This window comes from Telopea speciosissima, chromosome 9, assembly GCF_018873765.1.
Source record: "Telopea speciosissima isolate NSW1024214 ecotype Mountain lineage chromosome 9, Tspe_v1, whole genome shotgun sequence".
Classification (NCBI taxonomy): Eukaryota; Viridiplantae; Streptophyta; class Magnoliopsida; order Proteales; family Proteaceae; genus Telopea; species Telopea speciosissima.
Genome location: NC_057924.1, coordinates 59,234,091 through 59,258,833, shown reverse-complemented (window position 1 = coordinate 59,258,833; position 24,743 = coordinate 59,234,091). Strand labels below are relative to the sequence as shown.

The 24,743-nt window shown below is 39.1% G+C and overlaps 1 protein-coding gene across 1 annotated transcript in view; it reads right to left on the bottom strand.

The window, feature by feature from the left end:
* Positions 1-24,743, bottom strand: part of LOC122638532 (pleiotropic drug resistance protein 3-like) — a 59,006-nt gene that overhangs the window by 32,516 nt on the left and 1,747 nt on the right. Inside the window, exons 2-11 of the mRNA XM_043831369.1 lie at positions 21,100-21,223; positions 18,359-18,444; positions 17,546-17,630; positions 16,797-16,956; positions 16,623-16,699; positions 1,466-1,519; positions 1,276-1,366; positions 833-1,134; positions 458-739; positions 52-365 (exon numbers count right to left, since the gene is read on the bottom strand). Coding sequence (XP_043687304.1) covers positions 52-365; positions 458-739; positions 833-1,134; positions 1,276-1,366; positions 1,466-1,519; positions 16,623-16,699; positions 16,797-16,956; positions 17,546-17,630; positions 18,359-18,444; positions 21,100-21,223 — 1,575 coding nt within the window. The remainder of the gene's footprint in view (positions 1-51; positions 366-457; positions 740-832; positions 1,135-1,275; positions 1,367-1,465; positions 1,520-16,622; positions 16,700-16,796; positions 16,957-17,545; positions 17,631-18,358; positions 18,445-21,099; positions 21,224-24,743) is intronic.

Sequence of the window (24,743 nt, the reverse complement as noted above, 5' to 3'; positions counted from 1 at the left end):
TATTTTTCAAATTCCATTAATTAAAGAAGTTAACCCTCCATGAATACTCACCTTCCAAACTCAGGACTATACCCAATGACATAATAAGTAAGAGCAGTCCAAACTAAGGACTGCATAAATGAAAGTGGAACCTTTGCAATAGCCGATGGAATAGCATAAGCCCAAGCTGGGTAAAAGTAGTTGTCTCTCTGTTTGTAGAATACAGCGAGCCTTGAAACCGCCACAGATATTTCTGGGAATCCATCGAGAAGTAACCTGAGAAGCCCATAAAATAAAGAACCCAAATAATAGTTTGCATGGATTGAATCAACACCCATACGAGTCCTTAGAAAAACAGTCATTGTGATGACTGCGGTGATGACAAGCTGCATAGAACAAATATTCAAGCAGCTGTAAGATTGGACACAGATTTAGGCATGTCATAGTAGGAGGGAATCTCAAATGTAGTGAGACCAACCTGAGTTAATTTGAAGACATATACAAAAGAATGCCGCCTCATGAGAAGATATTCCTTGCTCATGCAGGCTTTGAAGAGCTCCCATTTGCTTAAAGAGTAGACACTAAATGATAAAGCATTTTTATGGCTCTGAGATTTGTCATATGGATCTGAAAGCTCCTCATCCAGCTTTTTCCCAATGTGGAATGCTTTAAAATTCTCACAAAATTCATCGACAGAAACATAGCTGAAAGCTTTGTCCTCAAGGAACCAGTACTGCGCCTGATCCTTTTTAGAGACAACCTAAATTTGAAAATAAAGTTAAAAATTTATGTGACATCACATTACAGAATAAGAGAGTTATAACTTATAAGGTAGGAGATGGCTATAACACACCTCTTGAAGGAAATCAGCTGCTCCCTTTCTTTCTGGACACCTAAATCCACAATATTCAAAGAATTCAAGAATATAACTACGTGGACCATGGTACACAATCTTTCCTTCTGCCATCAAGATAACATCATCAAATAGATTATAGGTCTCTGGTGCAGGCTGAAGAAGTGAGATCAATGCTGTAGCATCTGTTAGATGCACCAAGTGCTGAAGGCAAGAAACAATCTGACAGGTTGAAGAACTGTCCAGACCATTTGATATTTCATCCATAAAAAGAGCTTTTGTTGGACCCACAATCATTTCCCCTACAAAAAAACATACTGTATTAGGTTAAGGAAAAAAAATAATATTATCCAGCTTAACCCCTCCAAAAATAAAATCCATTCACACTTTTAATACATGATGATATGCTATAATCATCTGATCCACCTCAATATTCACCCTACCTGTAGTCACTCTTTTCTTTTGACCACCTGAAATACCTCTTCTCATGGCATCTCCAACCATTGAATCAGCACAAATATCAAGTCCAAGAATCTGAATGGTATTAACAAGCAAGACATTCAGTCACATAAACCAGTGGCCCTGCTATGAATTAATAAAGAAAAGCATAATTTCAAACTATTGAATATATACCTTTAAGATGTAGTCTGTTTGCATGGTTTTTCCAGTGCCTTCAACAGAAATTGCCTATTAAAACAGTTCATAGATAAAAGTCATCAGCATGGCAATACACCAAAAACCAACTGTAAACTAGAACATAATACAAGGATAATGCCATACCAAAGGATAATGACATACCATACTAGCAGTTTATCTATACTACGAAGCAAACAGTATAACACTGAAAATAGTTCCATACTTCTTCAGTGACAGTTTTGTGCTCGAAAGAGTTCGCTATGAAATCCAATGCATTCAAATATATGTATACTGAATCTGTTACTCCTCTCTTAAGTGCATAATTAAATAAATTCTATAGGGATGTTTTATGGTAATTTCATTTAGCAAAGTAGGAAATTCTGAAACTCAAGGAAGCACTAAGAGAAGCCTCAAGGTGAATACACGGTGTTTTGGGTAACTAGTGTATGTCTCCTATAAAATTTTTAAAGGAAGATCAACAACTCTGGTATCTTGCATGTGGAATTACCATATTAAGTTGACAAAATAGTTAAAACAAAAGGTCAAACAACTTTGAAAAAAGGTTTCCAAATTGTGTTTAGGAAATGATAATTATATTTAAATAAATATTTTTTGAAGCATTTCTAAAGGTTCTTACTTGGTATTGAGTAGATACAATTCAGGAGACAGATGTGAACCAAGAATAGGAAGATACGGTTTGGAAAAGCAACTCAAGCACTTAATTGACATGAGCGTGTTCTAATTGTGATTTAAATAGATTTTTTCATAAATGCAGGAATGCCCCTGACCACTTATGAGGAGTTAGGTGCTACATGATGCAGGTAGGGATTGAACAGCCTGTGGGTCAGAGAGAGGGAATAAAATAATGGAATGACTTGTTGTATTGATAGGTAAGCCCCTCTATTTATAATAGAGGGGAAATTACAAATAGTCTAAGCTAGGCGATGTGGGACTAAAACCCACATAGCCGACATAAGCTAAGTACACTTAATAACATAAAAATACCCCAAAAGGACCAGAATACCCCCACGGTATTCTGGAGTACATATATTCTAACACTCTCCCTCAAGCTAGATTATACTAATATTAAAGAAAGAAGATCCAGCTTGGACTAAAGGAAAAAAGAACTCTATAACAATGCTAATACTCCCCCTCAAGTTGGCGCATACAAGGTACTAATGCCCAACTTGAATAAAATGGGAAAAGATAAGTTGTAGTAGAATCCAGCTTCAAGATGAACGCAGCTCCCAAATAAACCTTCAAGAACTTGTAAAATTAGATCTTCAAAACTTGGGCAGACTCATAGTTGTCATGGCGCTGGAGAAGGTTGCATGGCGACCTACGCCATGGCGTCCCTCTTTGATTTCTTCTTCCTGTCTCTCTTTCCCTCTTCGATTTCTTCTTCCTGTCTTCGATTTCTTCTTTCCCTCTTCGATTTCTTCTTTCCCTCTTCGATTTTTGAATTTTCTTCTTAAAACTTGAGAAACAATAGAGAAAAAATAAAACATGTCTTGAGTATACATCTATTAAAACATTAAAAATAGAGAAAATAAAAAATAAAACATGGTCGACATGCTTGCCATGGCGTTGCCATGGCGGGCGACATGTCGATATATCGACGTGACACCCCTCCACCGACTTGGATCGCCATGACGCCGTGACAACTATGGGCAGACTTGATCAGTAAACTTTCACCAATCTTCAGCAGTTGTCCAATGATGAATCTCGGACTGATAATCTTAAAGATAAGTGACTAGGGTAGCGAACAGATGTATTAGGTAGCAGTAAAGAGCAAGCAGGGGAAAAAAAGACCCAACTGTAGAACCTCATATAGGCAGGCAATAACCAAACATCTTCAAAATTTTAAGACCAACCTCCCCCTTATGGCAAACTCAACCCAATAACAAAGTAGATACCCATTGGCAATGGTGAAACCTCTGACCTTCTATGTTTTGCACTAAGTGTTCCTGCAAGTTCTTCTTTCTGCAATGGCTGCAGGTATACTGTATATAATCCCCCCCTCATGTGTAATACACGTGGACATAACAGGGATGATGTAAGATATAGGGCAAAACATAATATTCCAGAATTTTCCAAGAGCTGCCAAGGGTAATGGAAAAAGAAGAAATGGCAATGAAGAGAATACCATTAACTTCCAAGGTGGTTATGGGTTATGCCAAAGGTATGGTTTGGGAGGTGGTGAAGAAAAAAACAGTGGGATAATGAAGTAGGGATAATAAAGTAGGGATAATGAAGTACAGAGTAAGTAATGCAACATATAAACCTCCAACCATCTTCAAACGATCAAACAAACACTTTTTATGGAAACTCCTGCAGGGGAGAAACTCCTAACTCCAATATTCAAATCTGACAAGGATACAGATCTGATTTGAAGAAAGGAAAGGCTCCATTCTTCAAGGCTTGATCAAACTTCAAACAAGGAGGAACAAGTGTGCAAAACTCCAAGGTATAAACTCCCACATGCTAAACAGTACGAACGAAGATATCTGGACAGCAATGGATTGTAGAAGCTTCAACAAAAATTGGATCAGATCTGAATTAGTAACCATGCTAGGATTCAAGTTCCAAGGTGAGCCAGATATGAACTAGAAAAGCTTCACATAACTGAATAGGTTCGTAGTCGCAACCAAGAACCGTGGAACACACTGTTGTAGTCCCAAATAAGCTGATCTCCAGGGTAGCAGATTCGAGTCTTCAATAACGAAAGAAATTCGATCTCCAATAGTAGGAAACTCAGTCACAATAATAGGGCAGCAATAGTCCACATAAAGGCAGCAATAACATGTCAACCAGTCATGCTCACAGAAGCCAATCAATAACACCAGCCAGGTAGGTATGAAAGCTCAAAATAATCAGCAAATATAAGACAAATAACCAGACAGATCCATAGGTAGTTGAAGCAGCCAACCATATAGGAACATATAGGAACAAGTAAGAAACATAGGTTGATAATTGGAGAAAACGAGCCATAAGAATGAACCAGAATTTTTCCAAAAAGAACTGATGAATGATGCTGAAATAGGGGCTGAATACTCCTCTGATGTTTATAAAACTCTCCTAAAAAAATCAGCAATAGTGGACTACCCTAACCCTTAGATCGATTATAGTCAGGGTTTTTTAAAAAACCCTGAAAGGAAAGATCGATTGTAGGGAAGGGTGCTTCAACAAAGTGATGATGACTTGTCAAAGGTAATCTCTTCTGGTAATATATGTTGACCACCACTGCTGGAATGGATCTCCAGTTCAAATAACCAATCTCCTTGGTAATTGAGACTTGATCTTCACGTGGGAGAAACACCAAAAAATTGCAGAAAAATAGGGCAGCAGCTATCATGTGCAATAGACCTTCTTCAAGCCAGGAATAGTTGAAGTAGAATGTCCTTCTTGATGGTAGAAACACCTCCAAAAAAACTCCAATAGCAGCAATCAACCCTAACCCTAAAATCGATATTTGTGAAAAGAAGGATTGATTAGGGTTAGGGGTCTTCAAACACTTGGAAAGCGGCTGAAACTGAGGTCGAGTGATCCTTGTAGGTGGAGTAAGCATCCCTCCAAAAGGCGGCAAAAACTGAAACCTATAACCCTAATGTCGATTTGAGTCAGGGTTTTAACAGGTAACCAAAAATAGCAGGTTGAGAAGGTTTTGCTGTAGGTACAAATCCAGCCATCAGATAGTGGCCAAACTGAGGTCGATTAAGGCTGGTAGTAGTAGGAAATTATCCCTGAAAAATTAGCTACATTTGACAAGGGAAGCCCCAAAATCGATTGGAGTTTTGAAAAAACCCTGACAAGGTGAGATCGATTTGGGGATTGTGGCTGGAAAACTTAATAAAAGATGGAGAGAAAGAAAAAAGGGAAGTTAGGTTTTGGAATAGGGCAGAATAGGGCTAGAAAAGGCTGCATAGGGTGCTCCAAAATTGGAGGATCAGTTTTCATTAGGTGATAGAGATCTGATCTCCAAAGAAAAGGGGGAACTCCAAATCGCAGATGTGGCTCCAGCAAGGTTCGAGCAGATTATTTAATAAAAAAATAGAAAGGAAGTGGGGGCAGCAACTAAGTCATCAATATTCTCAGTTTACCTCATTAGTGCTGCCCCTTTATAGGCTGAGAAGAAGAAGAACAGGAAAAGGAGAAAACCGAGAAAGGGAGAAGAAGAGAGAGATCGATGGAGGAGAAGTAGGGAGAAATTGGGTTTTTTTTTTCCTCTCTAACCTAGATCAGACCAACTTTGATACCATGTTGGTTGAACCGTGGGTTAGAGAGAAGGAATAAATTAATGGAATGACTTGTTGTATTGATAGGTAAGCCCCTCTATTATAAATAGAGGGAAAATTACAAATAGTCTAAGCTAGGCGATGTGGTAATAAAACCCACATAGCCGACATAAGCTAAGTACACTTAATAACATAAAAATACCCCAAAAAGACCATAATACCCCCATGGTATTCTGGAGTACATATATTCTAACATCTTCAAATTATGGCTACATGGACAAATCTGGAACAAGAGAAGGGGGTATGATGGGGGTATGATTGATCATTGATCCTACAAGGGAGAGAGATATCAGTGGAAGAAGAATACAATCAGAAAATAACATGAAAGTTTCAGAGTATAGAAAAAATGTGAGAAATCAATGAAGCAAAGAGGTGGGAGAATCAGAGTATCAAGTGGTCTAGGAAGAGCAAAAACTAGGAAATTGAAGTAAACTGAAAAGAAGGAAATTCAGAGAAGACAAAAGGATACGAATTGAGGGAGAGAGAGAGGGAGAGATTAGAATTGAAGGGGAAAAGAGAATATTGAGAGGGGTAGACTGAGAAGGGATAACAGCCAACCAAGCATATCACATGTAATTATTACAATCCAAATCCATTCAACTAACTCAATATTGCAGGAGGTTTACATATGTAAATATAGGCTCAAAAACAAAAGAAAATAAAATAATTATTTAGATTAGGACTCTAAACTCCTAATACTGGAGACAAGCAAGAACTTTTAAGCCTAAACTCTTCTAGGACTCTAAACTCCTAATACTTTTAAGACTTCTTTAATAACTAATGCAGACCCGGTTTAAATTTAGGTCAGGTTTTAAAAATGATTTGGATTGGACCTTAGTTTTTGTTCTCTATTATTGAAATGGGATGAAATATAAATATCAAAAGTGGGGGTCTTAAGGGGTGCATAAAATTAATATTTTATTAGTGGATCTCGTGGCTAGAGTCATCCTATCCTCTATTATTAATGTAATAAAAACCTAGCCTAACAAACCAGGGCCTGTAGAAGAAGAAGAGAATAGAGAGAGAGGGTGTGCTGAACACGATAGACTCAGCTTGTCTACTGTATTGATGCTATGTTCTATTTATAGGAAAGTAAATAGACTCTTAGTAGGAATTCCACTAAGAGTCAAAGTACAGTTACAACAACAACAACAACCATAACCTTATCCCAACTAAATGGGGTCGGCTACATGGATCCGATAGAGGCTATGACAATAGTAAAAAAAAGAGAAGTAGAAAGAAGTAAAAAAGGAGTAAAGGAAGTAAAAGGAAAATAAATACAGGAAGAAGTCAAAGCAGCAGTCAACGCAGCATCCTAGAAACATCCCCCTACAAGGGGTTGGCTACACGGGTCCTTGTCCTCCAAACAACTCTATTTGCGGTCATACTAGGATTGAGCCCTACTACATGCATATCCTTTCTTACCACTTCTCCAATAGTCATTTTAGGCTTGCCCCTACCTCTTTTAGCTCCGTCAAACTGAATCTGGTCACTCCTTCTTACTGGTGCATCAATGGGTCTCCGTTGTACATGATCGTACCACCTCAAGCAGCTCTCACGGAATTTGTCCTGGATTGGTGCAACTCTCAATTCGGTTCTAATATGTTAAGAGATTAGAATTAGAGAATAATGCTTGGATAGTCTAAGGTAGACCCTAAGCCATATATTTATAATAAGGAATAGAAAATACATGGACAGAATTGTCCCTAACAAAGCCGACATTGCTGTACATGAAATAAAAATAGAAAAAAGTCCAAAATACCCCCACGGTATTCCGGCCCATACAATCCAACACTCCCCCTCAAGTTGGAGCATATATGTCATGCATGCCCAACTTGACTAAGATAGGCAGAAACGCTTCGTCACTTAGCCCCTTAGTGAACACATCGGCTAACTGATCAGCAAACTTCTTAAAGGGAACACAGATGAGTCCGGCTTTGAGCTTCTCCTTGATGAAATGTTGGTCAACCTCCACATGCTTAGTGCGATCATGCTGGACAGGGTTATGAGCAATGCTAATGGCCGTTTTATTATCACAATAAAGCATCATTTGAAGATGGACAGCAACACCAATATCTTGCAACAACCCCCTAAGCCACAAAAATTCACAAATTCCTTGTGCCATCGCGCGGAACTTTGCTTCGGCACTGGACCTTGCCACAACATTCTGCCTCTTGCTGCGCCATTTGACAAGGTTTCCACCCACAAAAGAACAATATCTAGAAATGGATTTTCTGTCAGTAGAGCCATCCCAATCGGCATCAGTATAAGCTTCAACCTTTAGATGACCAGTGGGAGATAAAAGGATTCTTTTTCTTGGAGTAGACTTAAATATCGCAAGATGCGAAGGACTGCCTCCATATGAGAGGAATAAGGATCATACATAAACTGACTTACCAAACTTACAGCAATGGCTATGTCGGGTCGTGTGTGAGAGAGGTAGATCAGTTTGCCCACCAATCGCTAATAATGACCTCTGTCAACAGGTTCACCTTCTTTCTCCTTACGCCTTTTTTTTTTTTTTTTTTTTTTTTTTAACCTGAACTTTGGGACCCGGGTCAGCCCCTAGAAATTTATTAGAATAATCAAAAAATAAAGAATACATGGGGGGGGGGGGACATTCCACCTTACCCCTAACCCAAAGTGCAGACGCACTCAAAACCACAAAAGGCCAAACAACGCCCAAAAGTTCTTAAGCTCTGAGAACGGGCAGACCTGCCCTGTCCTCACGAAGAATAGCCTGTATCTCTCCCTCGGGGATGCACCCTTGCTGGAACACAGCAAACTCCCCTGCATTACAAGCTAGATTGGCAAACCAGTCTGCAACTCTATTGCTTTCCCTGAAAGCGAACGTCACAGAAGCCCGAAGGGACGTAATCAAGTCTACCACCTTGCCAAACCAATACCAGCCCTGCCATAACGAACACTTCCTCTGGTTAACCATCCTGACCGTGGCAGCAAAATCTGAGTTGACAACAACATCAAGAAGACCCAACCCCTGACACAAGAGCAGACCATCCCTAAGGGCCTGGAGCTCTGCAATCGAATTGGTGTAATCGCCATAGAAGTTAGCAAAGGCTGCCAGCACCTCCCCATTCCGGTTTTTAATGACTCCTCCCCCCCTCCCTCCAATCCCTGGGTTTCCCCTGCACGCACCATCCACATTCAGCTTAACCGAGATAAAGGGGGGACACCAGTAAACAGGAAGAGGAGGCCTCCTAAACGGCGTCGGTGGGGTAATGCCCAAGCATTGCAAAATAAGGCGGTCCCTCATTGACCTCGAAAGCTCAATCGTAGGGGGATGGCAACACTCCCTCACCCATGCCTTAATTTTCTTTACTAGCAACCCAGCAGTGTGTTGATTCTCCCCATGCCTTCTGTTATTCCTCTCTTTCCAAAGCTCCTAAACAATTAACGAAGGGAGGATTCCTGTGATGAAGGCACTTAGGCTGTTATTGTTTGCCGAGTTATGCCACATGAGGATTCTACTCCTGACTGTCTGGTAAGGAACACAAGCGATGTCAAAGAGCCTGGCAAAGTAATCCCAAACTTTAGCGACCATACCTCCAAATAACAAACAATGGTTCGTCGCCTCCTGTTAAGGCCTCCCAAAACAGTTGCATTTAGACGCCAGGGGAATACCTATAGACATCAAAGCCTCATCAGTGGGAATCTTACCATTCAGGAGCTGCCAAGAAAAGAAAGCCACCTTCAAGGGAACAGCCTGATTCCAAATCCACTTCGCGAAAGAGATCGCAGGGGACTCACTCCGAATCTCATCAAGTCTCCTTAAGTCTTGTAGTAGCTTCCATAGGAGTATCTGAAGGGTGACAACTTAGCAGCCCAGTTTCAAATAATAGATCTAGGATATATTTTCTTTGAGAAAGAAAGATGCCCTTTGAAGATCGGACAACCTCTATCCCTAGAAAATATTCTAGAGTTCTCAGACCCTTTATTTCAAACTCACGACCAAGGAAGAGCTTCAATTTTTTTATCTCATCACCATCATTTCCGGTCACAACAATATCATCAATGTAGACTATGAGGATAGTTACCATATCACCAACACGTTTGATGAACAAAGTATGATCAGCATTGCTTTGCTTGTATCCCACAGAAACCATAGCCTTGTGAAACCTGCCAAACCAAGCTCTAGGTGACTGCTTCAACCCATAAAGAGCACGCTTCAATTCACACACCTTGCCCTTGGTAGTATTACCTGAAAAACCTGGAGGAATGTCCATATATACCTCTTCCTCCAATTCTCCATGGAGGAAGGCATTCTTCACATCTAACTACTGAAAATCCCATCCAAGATTAACAGCATAAGATAACAACACTCTTACAGTATCGAGCTTTGCTATTGGTGCGAAGGTCTCCTGGTAGTCAACTCCATATTTCTGAGTAAAGCCCTTTGCAACCAAATGGGCTTTGTATTGATCCACTATTCCATCTGCCTTCTATTTGACCACAAACACCCATTTACATCCTACTGGTTTTTTCCCTGGAGGAAGAGCCATAGGATTCCACGTATTATTTTGGTTCAATGCTCTCATTTCTTCCAACATTGCTACCTTCCACTATCCATCTGTAGATGCTTCCTGCCAATTTTTAGGAATGGAAACAAAAGAAAGAGAGGATACAAATGCACGAAAAGGAGGAGAAAGAGAACTATAAGAAACAAAACGAGAAATGGAATGCTGAGTGCAAGTCCTAGTACCTTTGCGATGAGCAATAGGTAGGTCGGAAGAGGAAAGCTTACCAGGAGAAGAAGGATTTGGGTCCTGAGTCAGTAACTGGATAGGTATTGGTGCTACGATAAATTGAAGCTGCCCTTTGCTGGAACATCTCTTTTTATAAGTGAGAATGTTGGAGTCACCAATGGCCTTCTAAAATTTACTAATGGTTCTCTATACTGGAGTCAGCTCCCCTGGAATAGGAACATCACCACCACTTGTTTCCATGATCTCCTCCTGTAAAGGATTCCCTTTGGGTGAAGGGGCAGCAGTCAAAGGAGGCTGGGCAGCAGTCATAGGAGGCTGGACAACATCCATAAGAGGCTGGGCAGTAGCCATAGGAGGCTGGGCAGCAGCCATGGGAGGCTGGTCATCAGTCAGAGGAGATAAAAGAAGGGGAACCTCATCTTCACTAGAACTCTCCCCCTGAAGAGGTGGGGAAGAATAATAGCAAAGGTTTTCATGAAAAATGACTTCCATACTGACCATAATACGACGGAAAGGATGATGGTAACATTTATAACCTTTCTGGGTAGGAAAATAACCCAAAAATATGCACCGTAACCCACGGGGTTCAAGTTTGCCAGGGGATTTGGTATCCCGAGCATAACAAACACAACCAAACACTTTGGGAGTAACTACAAAGGAGGCATTCCGAAGTAAAACTTCAGCTGGGCCACGGGAATAAAAAACTCGAGAAGTAACCGATTAATGAGATAAGCTGCAGTTAGGACAGCATCACCCTAATATTGGGATGGAACATGCCGAGCAAACATCAATGCTCTTGCTACTTCCAACAAGTGGCGGTTCTTTCTTTCAGCCACACCATTTTGGGCTGGGGTATTGACGCAACTAATCTGGTGTATAATCCCATGATCAGCAAAATATTTTTGAAATTGAGATTCCTTATGCTCAGTCTCATTGTCACTTTTCAAAATTTTGAGAGTAGCCTGGAACTGAGTTTGGATCATTTTACGAAAATGCTAAAAACATGCAAAAACTTAATTTTTTTGTCTACATAAGATATACCCATGTGTTTATAGAATGACAGTCAATAAAGGAGACAAACCAACGATGGCCAGAAAGAGAATTTTACGACTAGGCCCCCAAACATCAGAATGCACAAAATGAAAAATGGAAGAACTCCTTTTATTTGATAGAGAATAAATGGAACGTGTCTGTTTGGCCAGAACACAAGCCTTACAAAAAAAATCATCCTTATTACATTTAGTGACCAAAGTAGGAAATAAATGTGCTAAAATGCCTAATGGAAGGTGATCTAATCTAGAGTGCCATTGGTAAAGTTCACAAGGCACCAAGGAGTTCTGGTGTAGCGGAGAAGATAATGGTGGTGGAGAGAGACGACCATCATTAAGCAGGTACAGTCCACTGTGCACTTTACCCAATCCAATTGTCTTCCCAAAGGCCAGATCCTGAAAAACACAATGGGAAGGAAAAAAAGCCACTTTGCAGTTAAGATCACGAGTAATACTACTAATGGAAAGAAGGTTAATAGTAAAATTAGGAATGTGCAAAACAAAAGACAAAGAAAAGGAAGAAGTGCAGTTGATGATTCCTTTTCCAAATATGGAGGAAAGGGAATCATCAGCTATTTTGACCTTGTCTTTCCCAGAAGTGGGAGAATATCGATGGAATAGGCTAGAGGAACCGGTCATGTGATCTATAGCCCCAGAATCTATGATCAGAGGATGGGAAGCTACAGAAGCACAATGGCCATTAAATGGAATACCTGACCGGGCAAAGTGTGAACCTGAAGGAGCAGAAGAGTTGGCAGTAGCTGATGCAGTAGAGGCAGCAGTAGCGGAAGACCTTAGCACATGTAGGAATGCCTATAGATCATCCTGGGATAGACCAATGTCAGTAGCCAGGGCTGTGGAAACAGATTCAGAGTGGTTTGCCTTATTTTTTGTCTTCTTTTTGGTAGCCCATTTGGCCTCAAAGTCAGCTGGTTTCCCGTTAAGCTTCCAGCATTTCTCTTTGGTGTGGTAAGGCTTGTAACAATGCTCACAAGTAACAGAGAGAAACATGTCCGGCAGGTGTAGAAGTAGCCTAGGCAGCAGTCTGAAGAGCTGATCTGTCAGTAACAGGAGGGTAGATCATAGCAGCCCGACGGTTCTCTTCAGAGGAGACCAAAGCATAGGATTGTTCAAGTGAAGGAAAAGGGGAATAACCCAACATTTGAACACAAATCTGGTCATACTCCATGTTCAAACCAGCCAAAAAATCATACATACCCTGGCTTTGTCCAGATGCTTCTTATATGCAGTGATATCAGCAGTTGTAGTGGGGTGGTAATCAGAAAAATGGTCCAATTGCTGCTAGAGACTGCGCAAGGTAGCATAGTACTTGGAGACAGATAACTCCCCCTGAGTAGTATTATTGGCCTTTTCCCGGAGTTCATACACCTGTGCATCATTACCGAGCTGTCCATATGTTTCCTTGCAAGCAGACTAGATTTGATGGGCTGTATCAAGGACAAGGAAACCACTGGCAAGGTCTGATTGCATTGAGCCAATCAAATAGGACATGAGTATACCATTATTGGAGACCTATCTGGTCCAGAGAGGGCCAGGGGCAGTCGCCATAGTAGTAGTACCATCAATATGGCCAGTAAGCCCACGGCCAGCAATAGCAAAGTATGTCGAGCGAGACCAGATCAGATAATTGCTCCCATCCAGTTTGATAGGATTAGGGAGGAGATCACAGTTGTCATTCCTACCAAGCCCATCAGTAGCAGAAGTGCCAGTAGAGACTTCAGAGTCACCCATAATGCAGCAGAGAAGGGTTGTGGTGATGAGAAACCCAAGAATTCCTTCGAGTTAAGGGCTGAAAATTGGATGAGAATCCCCTTTCAATAGGAGTATATGTCTCAAAAAATCAGCAGCAGCAAAAAAGTGAAACCCATACATCGATACTTTCAGGGTTTTGAAAAAAACCCTGTTTTGCTGAAATCAATGTAGGGAAGAATGGGCCCGAAAACTGAATTGTTGAAGATCAAATTGAAGTCGAGTGTGCCTTTATAAGTAGAGAACCACCCTTCAAAAAATCAGAACCAATAGAAGTTAGCAACTCCTAGATCGATAATTGTCAGGCTTTTGAAAAAAACCCTGTGTTTGTGAAAAATCAATCTTAGGGGGTCTTCAATACAACTGGAGATGGGAACTAAATCAGAGAAGAGAGCCTGCTGCAGTTCTTGGTCTTCAAAGAGGAAGATTGGTTCCTTGTAGCAGAGATGGAAGCAATCCCAAAAAACTTGAAGCTCAAAATATCGCAGGCAGGTAACTTGTCCCTATCAATCAAAAAACTGCAGCATGGAATGAGGTAATTCAGGGCAACAACTGGATCTGTAGATCACCTCATCAGTGTTGCCCTAGTGGGAGAATGAAAACAAAGGAGATCAAGACAGAAGAAGAAGAAGAAGAAGGGAAGAAAAAAAATCGAGAGTGCAGGGGAGGAAAAAAAAAAATCGAGAATGGAGGGAAGGTAAGGTCCCTAATTCACAACCTGCTCTGATGCCATGTTGAGAGATTAGAATTAGAGAATAATGCTTGGATAGTCTAAGGTAGACCCTAAGCAATATATTTATAATAAGGAATAGAAAATACATGGACAGAATCAAGGTTCGAAAACTCAGGTCTCGGAGCCATCTCGGCCCAGCCCAAAACCGAGTCGAGTCGAGATCTCGGCGAGTTTTTGTAACTTTTTTTTTTCCGACTTGGAAGCCCATCTCGGTTGGGTTTTAGACCTTTTTTGGGTCTGAAAGTTGGTATTCAGCCTATTTTAGGCCATTTAAACACAATGGCACTATCAGAGTTTGCAAAAACAAAGTTCCAAATAAGAGTTTCAAGTGGGAAAGCGTGATGACACTTACTTATGCTAGAAACCAGGATGACACACGACAAACAGACTTATTTATGCCTAATATCATCCAAGTAAATGCTGTTGTATTTGTATTTCATTTACTTAAGATATTATTCATAAATAAGCACATACCCCCTATTTGAATCTAATAAAAATAGTTAAAAAATCAAATTCCAAAAGGAAAAAAAAGTCAACCCCTCAGTTCAAGAACAAAAACTGGATTTTCGGCGGTAAGTGCAATTTTCAACTTTCTAATGCTGGGGTTTTTCTCAAATCAAAAAATTCCATAAATCTTATTATGGTAAAACATTGCTAAAAATCAAAAGTGCGGTAAAATATTCATTTGTTTTGATGTCCAAAAATATTTTTTCATTCAGAGTGATTTTGACAGCATTCGCGCACATCGAATTAAGTTTGACCGGTACATAACTCTTTCAATATAAATCAGATTTTAGCAATCTTGGTCTGTTTTGGTTCCTGGCATAGATAGGTGTCTGTATACTAAGAATTTCCAGCAAGATCTCGAGATCTGGCACTCATATAAAGGACCTAGATGGGCATTTTCCTATGTCAAACCGAGATCTGAGATCTCGGCGAGATATTGTACTTTTGTGACTCGACCCCCATCTCGTCTCGGATTTTCGAAATACCGAGAAACTCGGCGAGATCTCACGAGTTCTCGAATTATGGACAGAATTGTCCCTAACAAAGCCAACATGGCTGTACATGAAATAAAAATAGAAAAAAGTCCAGAATACCCCCACGGTATTCCGGCCCATATAATTTTTATTCTATCTCTACTGGTCTTGCCGCACATCCTCCTCAACATCCTCATCTCCGCTACACTCATCTTATCTATGTTTCTCTTCTTAACTGCCCAACATTCCACCCCATATGTCATAGCTGGTCTTATTACTGTAGAATTTCCCCTTAAGGTTAACAAGCATACATTTGTCACATAACACTCCCGAAGCACCCCTCCATTTCATCCATCCTACTTTAATTCTGTGGGAAACATCATCCTCTATATCACCCTCTTTGTTAAAGGTTGACCCCAGGTATCTAAAGCATTCACTTTGTGGTACCTCTCGCTCCTCAAGTTTCACCACTTCATCACCTCTTCTGGTTTAACCAAAGTTACACACCATATATTCTGTCTTTGCTCTACTTAACTAAAAACCTTTTAATTCCAAGCTTGATCTCCATAACTCCAGTTTCGCATCAATCCCTTCCACTATCTCATCAATCAAAACAATATCATCAACGAATAACATACACCAAGGGAGCTCATCTTGGATGTGCCTAGTTAGATCATCCATGATGAGTGCAAACAAATAAGGGCTTAGAGCTGATCCTTGGTGTAACCCAATTGTAATTGGGAATTCACTTCAAAGTACAATAACAATAGGAAATAAAATAAAATAAGACTCAAGTTAGACTTAACCTAAGATTCAACTACAAACTATACTAACTCATAATACGATAGGGATAGTCCATCTTATCGTGACAGCCACTAACCAACAAATGTGCGGTACACATATTAACACTCCCCCTCAAGCTGGAGTGTATAGATCAAACGGCTCCAGGTTGGAAAAACAAGAACAGACATTAAAAGCAGCACCAGTTTTGAACTTATAGAGCAGTCATTGACACTAGTATGCATAGAGAGAACTTCATTTGGATAGCAATATCAACTCAAGCACACCAATCATCATCAACAATACTAGAGAAAATCTTCCCATCGAATAAATCCAGATCCGGTTTTCTAGAAAATATTCTCTTCCCTCTCATTAGTGAAAAAGGATTCTGTCCAGCCGTGGCGGAAGCTGGAGCGTCCAGCACTGCTACACGACAGCAAAAACAGGGGTGGGATGGTCATTTCACAGGTGGGCCCCACATGTGAAATGAACCCCCCCTGTTTTTGGGGTGGTTTCCTCCCGCCATGGCTGGACAGGAGCCAGGTCCCTCATTAGTTCACCAATCGTATTTTCTAGGAAATTTTTTTTTCACTTCCCTTGTATTAATTTATCTATCGGTGACACTTATTTTCTCTTCCCTCTCTCTCACTTGAAATCCATATGTTTCATATGTAATGTAGGAACGCTTGTTGTTGTAATAAAGACTAGGAAAAACATTTTGCGCTTGGGTAATATTATATATTTTATACCCATGAATCAGGGTAGTATACATATTATTAAGCACAACAATAAAAAGGGAAAAAATAGTGGTCCTAACAGGTACCTTCATATAAGTATCAATATCTGGGTCTGGGAGGATTCCAGCTTGCTTCTCCCCTCTACTAACCTCCATCATAATCTCTTCATATACATTGAACAAGATAATATAATTTGTGAATTCAAACAGCTAAAGAACTTGCAATGATATCCAATTAAAGTACGCCCAAAAAAAACCTACCTGCTCGACTTCCAACACCCTGACAACATGCAGAAAAGTCAAGTGTTTCCCTCACAGTCATCTCAGCTATGTGCAAATCATGTTGGCTTATATAAGCTGATGTTTTTTGGGGAACAAACTCTTCCAGTCTGTAACCATTATAAGAGATCTCTCCAGTAACCTAGAGATTGCATTAAAACAATCTTAAAAGCTGTGATAAAGTATTAAAATACCACGACATAAGCATAACTTCAAACAAAGCCACAATACAATTAAAAATTGTTTGAAAAAATAAATAAATATCAGTTAATATTATCTCACCAATAATAAAACTGACAACATTTCCATCTCCCTAACCCAAAACCACTTTCGTACTTGAAAGAAAATCTTTTTTTTTCCTCTTATTATTAGAATTTTCTCAGAATTTCTATAAATGCTTCAAAGATTTAGCGTTGGAATACAACTCAACCAGCACCATATTCAAATGTATGGAGGTGTGATTCAGCTGACCTAATACATGCAATTAAATCTTTCTTTGCAAGGTTCGACAAGATGTGTAAACCAAATAAATCAATCATCATATGGAGAGGATGAATTCAACTAGACTAAGTCACCTGGCTATCTATTTAAAGTTTCAATCTATAAATCACTGAGCTGTTCTTAGTGACAAAGATTTGTTCTGACAATCATATCTTGTCTTATAATAAATGTGAGTATGAATTCCTTCAAATGTCCACAAGGTTTTGATAAAAGACAGTATATATAAAAACCTTGAGAGACTGATTTAGTTTCCCTGATAGAGCCAACATCAGGGTGGTTTTTCCACATCCTGGAGGACCAAGAAGTAGAGTCATCCTGCAACACAGAAAAGTCTATGTAAGTAAACCTTAACTTGTTTATTATCTCACAACTTTGCCAAAACAGTGAAGAATTTAAGAAGGATTCCCTTCCATAGCCTTTTAAATTTTAGGAACCACAATATATCTTAAGGAAAGCTTTATTTAATAAGAAGAAAATTGTAAGAGAACTTTGTAATTTATATTTTGGGGGTAACATATTGTCATCTATAATGAAGAATATACTTAGCACAACACCAAAGTGGGATTAAAAATATAATTGATTTCAACCTAGAGATCTCCTGAAGCAAATATAGATTCAAATGGTTAAATTTAATCATCCACTGATTGTACACTGCACGTTTAAAAAAAATTCAAAATGATAAACATCCAATCATTTGTCAGAAAAATGATTATTTTCTTTTTCCCATCCCCATTTTATGGGTTTTCAATATGAGGCCATCCAATTTGTTTGACGATGATTATCAGGATACTCGAAGCATGATGTACATATAGTCTAATGCGCAATACACCAATCATAAATGGTCAGGTTTTCAAATAAAATTTTCCTTTTTTAAGAGACCCATCAACGAGTAGAGCATCAAATATGGATCATCAGTTTCGATAACAAGAGCAAATATGGGGGAGGGGAGAAGTGATTAAATGGGTGCTGATCTCACCTTGACTTACTCACTAGACTAAATGAATTTTAAGTTTTCTAAGTTCGTCAAACTTTTTATTACCTACCTGCTAGGCTTGATGACACCACTGATGTCCTTGAGAATACTAATCTTGGCTATCTGAGACTTTGAACCAAACAGCTTGGTAAAATCCTGTCCAATAAAAAGCTCAAATTTGTAAAAAGTAGAAGAAAAGGAAGAGAAAATAATTTATAGACATAAAGATAAATGACCTCTATAACAAGAAAATTCCAATGCCAAGAGAAACAAGAGTCATCCAATACCCCTTCCTGTGAAGATTTTACAATCAAGTAACTTCTCATATCAGATAATATTTGTAAGGAACCAACTAACGAAGTTGGTTTCATATTATATTATTAGTTAGGGTCAATTACACTGGGGGTCAGTAACACTTGGATAAACTATGATTGGATCTGTCCACTAGACTAATATTTGTCCAAATTCATTATTTGCTCAGTTGGCCTTTAATTTTTTTGTTAAAAAGACTAAAATTCCCTGCACAAAGAAATTTTTAAAATCAGACTTGGGATCATCCTTCCTTTCTCACACCCACTTTGGTGAGAAAGCTCCATCTCAGTTGGCTTTTCTGCAGTGTCGGCAAAGATTTCAGGTAATCTCCTTTATGCTTTGAAGAACATTCCGTCATGTAGTGGATCTTCTGTGGTTGTGCTCTATGATGTTGGGCAGAACTCATTTGTACATATAAGTTTAGCAACCAAGAAAGTAGCTTAGTGACTTAACAGAGCCATATTTCATAATGCCATAAAATATCTCATGGAAACAGTCCTCAGAGTCAGAGGAGGCCATGACAACAGTCCTAACATCTGAGGGGAGATTTGAGGTTAATATCTCATGAAAAGAGTCCTAGAAGTCAGAGGAGGCCATGAATTTGAGGTAAATAACTCATAAAAGGAATCCTAAACACTCCAAACACTTGAGGAGATGATAACAAGTAATCTCCTTTGTGTTTTGAAGAATAACTATCATGCAGTTGATGGGCTTTGTTTGTATTCTGTAAAATAGGGGTGGAACCAATTTGGGTTGAAATTGTACTCATCAAAAACCATACCACGTAGGTTTCATTAACAAAAGTTTAACACTGAAAGGAATTGTAACAAACATAAGTTTATCAACCAAGAAACTGGTTGAATGAATTAGCAGAACCATATTTCATATAGATATTAAAGACATCTGTAGAATTCAGACATGACCCAAAAAACATACATGTAGAATGCTAAAATACTTCAGTTTCCTTAAAATAACTGGAGAGAGTGTTCAGTTCAGAGTCTCACCACAAGGGTCTGTGGCGAACATACATAGTCATTTTGGCTTGATGTCTCCTTCTTAATCTACCCATTTGACTCTTTAGACTCATCAGGATCTTATTCCGAGTGAATGGACCATAAGGAGGTGCATTAATGGTGAAACCAGGAGAATTCTCTCTGGTCCAGAAAGTGGGTAGTTCTCTTGCTATATTGTTTCCTCCGAATGCCATGTCCGGCTTGTCCATGTCAAAGAAGTCCTCCATTATTTTGTTGGTATTGAGGTGGTATGAATGAATAAACGCTTCAGAGTTCAGTGAGGGCAAATCAAAGAAGAGGTGCTTTCCTAGGGAGGAGGGAGAAGAACGGAGACCCTGTTTTCAGAGAGGACCGAAACCGGATAAAAAATTTTTGGGAAAATTACATGATTAGCTACTTATGGGTTTTCATTTACAAAACTGTCCACCTTATGTTTGAGTTAACAAAAATAGTCAAAAACAAGTTTAGTTTTACAAAACTAGACAAAAGTGACTCCCCTTCCTTCCTCGACAGTTTCCCTATGAAAAAATCTCTTTTTTTTTCCTTTGTTACTTGGGGTAGCTGAGAATACCGGTGATTGGGACAAGGGTAGAGTTGCAGGGAACAGAGGATGCATGGGCGAGAAGGCAATAACAGGAGTAAAAATGTCCAAATAAGTAAGTGGGAGGGAGAGACATTAGTTTGTCCAATTTTGTAAACCTTAACTTGTTTTTGTCTATTTTTGTTAACTCAAACATAAGGTGGACAATTTTTGTAAATGAAAATCCAAAAGTAGCTAATCATGTAATTTTCCCAAAAAAAAAAAAAATTTGGTTAAAAGGAACATAGATTAGTAGAATAAAAGAGATTACAATCTTTAGTATGTCATACCCGAAGCATCATTCCTTATTTTAGTGGAAAGCGTTTCCGGTAGACAATTAGAATTTAAATCAAGTTCATGCACATAATGAACAAAGCCAGCTAAGTAATCATGTAATTTTCCCAAAAAAAGTTTAGAAAAACTGGACCGTTTAACACCCTTGGATATCCCTTAAAGTGATTAATAATTTATAACCTTATTTCTTTGCGTTTTTATTATTTAATATATACTTTTTTTTCCAATGAGGGCAAACACTATAATTTCATATATGTATTATGACAATAATATCTTTTGATAATGACAAGGCTTTTTCAAATTAATTTTGAAAATTCTTTTATATCCCTAACTTAAAGAGTTTTTGTCAATAAGATAAATGACGATTAAGGGGAGACAAGTTCCAAATAAACCTATAGATGTGTCATTTAGATAGTCCCATTTTCAAAACCTTGGTAATATTCTAGTTCAAAGATGGAAACAGAGAGTCAACTCCGATATGTCATGACCACCCAACCGTACCCTACACCAATCGCTTAATTCAGTATGGTGACTACTGAACCATGGCATGTATTCATGAAAAGAAATCAATATAGAACTACAAAATTATTCTTAGAAGATGATGATACTTACATAAAGTGTGCTTCTAATAGAGTTCCATAATGTTGGGAGTGGTTTGCCATGAACTACCTCGCACTCTGCTTCAACACATAAGTTCTTGTATCTCACTTCCACAGTGGGTAATTTTACACCAACCCTACAAAACAAATACGGTCAATTTTCACAAATTCTTGAAATTTCATAACTTTTTTTTTGATCACTTTTCTTTGTGGGGGAGCATGTCCCTTGTGCGCACATTGACATCATGGGGGACACAAAGTTTTCACCTTTCATGGGGGGTGGGGTGGTCATTTCAGCTCCCCTCTGTGTTTGGGCGTGGACAGTACCCTCCTTCACTGAGAACTTTTCTCCTTTTTTAGGAAAATAGAACGGTATCTAATCGCATTCCCTACACCACAAACAAAAAGGGAGTGAGATGACCTCCTCGCCCCCTGTTGGATGCCTCCACAAATCCTCTCATTGACCCTCATGCTGGTGCAAAGCCATCCAATGGGGCTGCCTTCTTCTTCCCCTTTTTATTTTTTTATTAATATAATTATACTGGGCAAATTGGAGCATGCAAAGTGACAATGGACAAGGCTAGCTTCAAGTTGACCACTCATGAAATTGGCTAAGGACAATGTCCAAATTGGGTTGGATCTGGATCGGATCTAAGCCCATCATACTACATGTCCAATTTCTCTCCATATCAAAGTTTCCCATGCAGCTAATGTACTAAACACCCTCTCACAATAGAAAAAAAAAATTAAAAAAACTTTTCTCTCTCTTCCCTTGACCATGTAGATCCCATGTAGATCATATTATTCTCCATGCCACCATTAGTGTGACATGAAAGATTCTTTGACCATGTAGATCCCATGTAGATCATATTATTCTCCATGCCACCATTAGTGTGACATGAAAGATTCCCCTCCCCCCTCCACCCACATTACCCCCCACATTACACGTACGAAACTAAAGGTACTAAGCCGGATATTTGCCTTTTGGGTGGGGTGATGCATGAATCACCACCCCCACTTAATGAGTCCCACTTTCCTTAATTGTATTGATTTTTGTGTTTTTGGGTAGAATTAGTTGTGTTGATGACGTCCCTTTGCTTAAATCATATTATCATGCCTTGTGAAATTGAATAAAAAAATATTTTATATATATTTGATAAAATGAACGTTACTTGATCGCGTGGTTTCTACATTTAGACATCACACATGATTGTTCGGTTCCTAATGAAATCAAAATAGCACCAAGAAAGATGTCTTTACACGTGTTCTCATTGGCCCCTTGACTGGTGATAGAGTTACACGATCAGATAGTGATCTCTTGCCTGTTTTGTATAAAAGGAAAATCACCAACAAGTTAAATGTTCTAATATTTGGGTAAAGACAAACGGTTTTATACACTACCATGTATATGCATAATTTGCTTTCGACTGTTGGATTGGGGGGGGAGGTGTGTGTTATTACACTTTTGCCCCGACCCACATTCAACAATTGAAAGGCATGAACATGTATATACATGGCTTATGGCTATCAAGGTTCTTAATCTCAGGATCGGTCAAGGCTGAAACCGATCCAATACCCATTTGGATCGGTCAAAATCGGTCCAGATCATTCAAAATTTGCAAAAAACTTGGTTTTGTTGGAAAGGTCCTAGAATCGGTTAGAAAATTATTAAATTGTTAAGAAAATATTAAAAAAAATGGTAATAAATCCTAAAACCTAATTTGAGCTTATCTAATCCCTACTTTTATGTTGAGCTTACCTTGTTCGTTTCCTCAACCTCATCCACTACCGCCATTAGCTAAAAAATTGGAAGAAGAAAAATTGAAAAATCTGGGTTTTAAAACCCTAACCACATTAAGAAGATAAATGTTTAAATAGAATAAAATATTCTCTTAATCAATTCTCCAATCAAAACGGTACGATCCCCCCTTTTTTCTATCGGACTTTAGGCTACCAAATCTGTGAATCGCGATTTAAAGGCCCAAAGAATGAAGGAAAAAAAAAGGGTTTTAACTCATGCGTATCGGATCAGATCGCCCGATCCGAAACGGTTATCCAATCCAAATAGTGATTCACAATACCTAATCAAGATCGGTCATATCTCGGGATCGGCCACGGCTGATACCGATCCGATCTGATCGATATCAACCGATCCAATCCGAGATTACGAACCATGGTGGCTATACATAAAACTGGGTCCTTAATTGGGTAAAATATCATTCCACAACCGCAACAAGTTAAGCTTCTCTAAAGATACCACAACATTTTACCATGTGGCAGAATGATGTGGCATTTTTGACCTTTGGGTAGACAGTGAAATGATGTGGATATATAGATCATTGTCATGTTGCAGACTAAAATTCAACCATATACATCCTGTATATTTGTATGCATCTTTATGTATTTTCATGCACGCCTATTGCTTCAATCACTAATGTGCACTCGCCCATAATCCTGAATTTTAAGAGTTCCATTTGCCACTTAATCCTATTTGGGCCAACGCAAACAACCTCTAGCTCGGTTGGTTGGAGGCATTGCAAGTTCAGTACATGTCCCCCAGGAGGTCAAGGGATCGATTCTCTTAGATTGCATATTGTGTCAAAAAGGCACCCCTCCCCCCTCCCCCTTAGTTGGAGATTGTGGGCTTGTCATAGCCGTCCAAATATATGATCCAAAATGTAAACTAATAATAAGTCGATTGTTCATATATGTATAAACAGGAATGATGTCTGGCAGCATGGTCCTTGAGTCTAGACACAGGACAGGAGCACATGAAATTAACGCCCTATCCCCTAAAAAAACCCATCGATGTTGCTACCTGACCCTATGCATGTTCTCATTGGTCCTCACACTAGCGTAGAGACCACACGACCAAGCAATGATTGACCTCTAGCTCAAATATATGTCAATTATATTATTTATTAGACCTTGCTCTAATATTAATAGGTGAATTATAGAGGTTTCACAATCAAATTGCAACTAAATGTACCCAAAAAAAGGGGGGGGGGGGGGAACTCAACCGCTATAAGTGTGTTTTAGCCTATATGGCGGTAAAATGTGAACAAAGTAGTAGAAGTTAGAAGAATGCCACTAACCTCTGATATCATTTAATGAAAGTTTATCATATTTTTGTATCATTAATTTCAACCTTGGATTATTTTTTAGGGACAAAAGTTGTTGCTATTCGGGTTGCAGGAATGTTTCTGTTGGTGGTCCAATCGTAGATGTCGACTTGGAATCCCGAAGGATACGTTAAAAAAACAACTAAAACCTAAGGGGGTATTTGTGAACCCAAAAGAGAAGGGAATTATTCGAAATTAAACGCCTACAATTGGGGGCAGCAGGAACATTCCTGTGACCAGGGTTACAACAAGAGTTTTTTTCCACCCCAACTACCATCGACTCTAGTAGGACAACTTATGAACTCTACAAACTACACTAACCTTCCCGGTCATGGTTTGAGGTATCGGATCAGATCGGCCGATATTGGCCGGATTGGATCGGTATCAGTCGAGAGTCGAGACCGATCCCAAGATTTGACCAATACAACAAGGTTGGATTGGATCTCCTAACTTGGTTGGATCGGCCGATCCAATCCAACTGAATATTTTTTTATTTTTTTAAAGTTTTTAAGTTTTTTTTAGTTTTTTATATTAT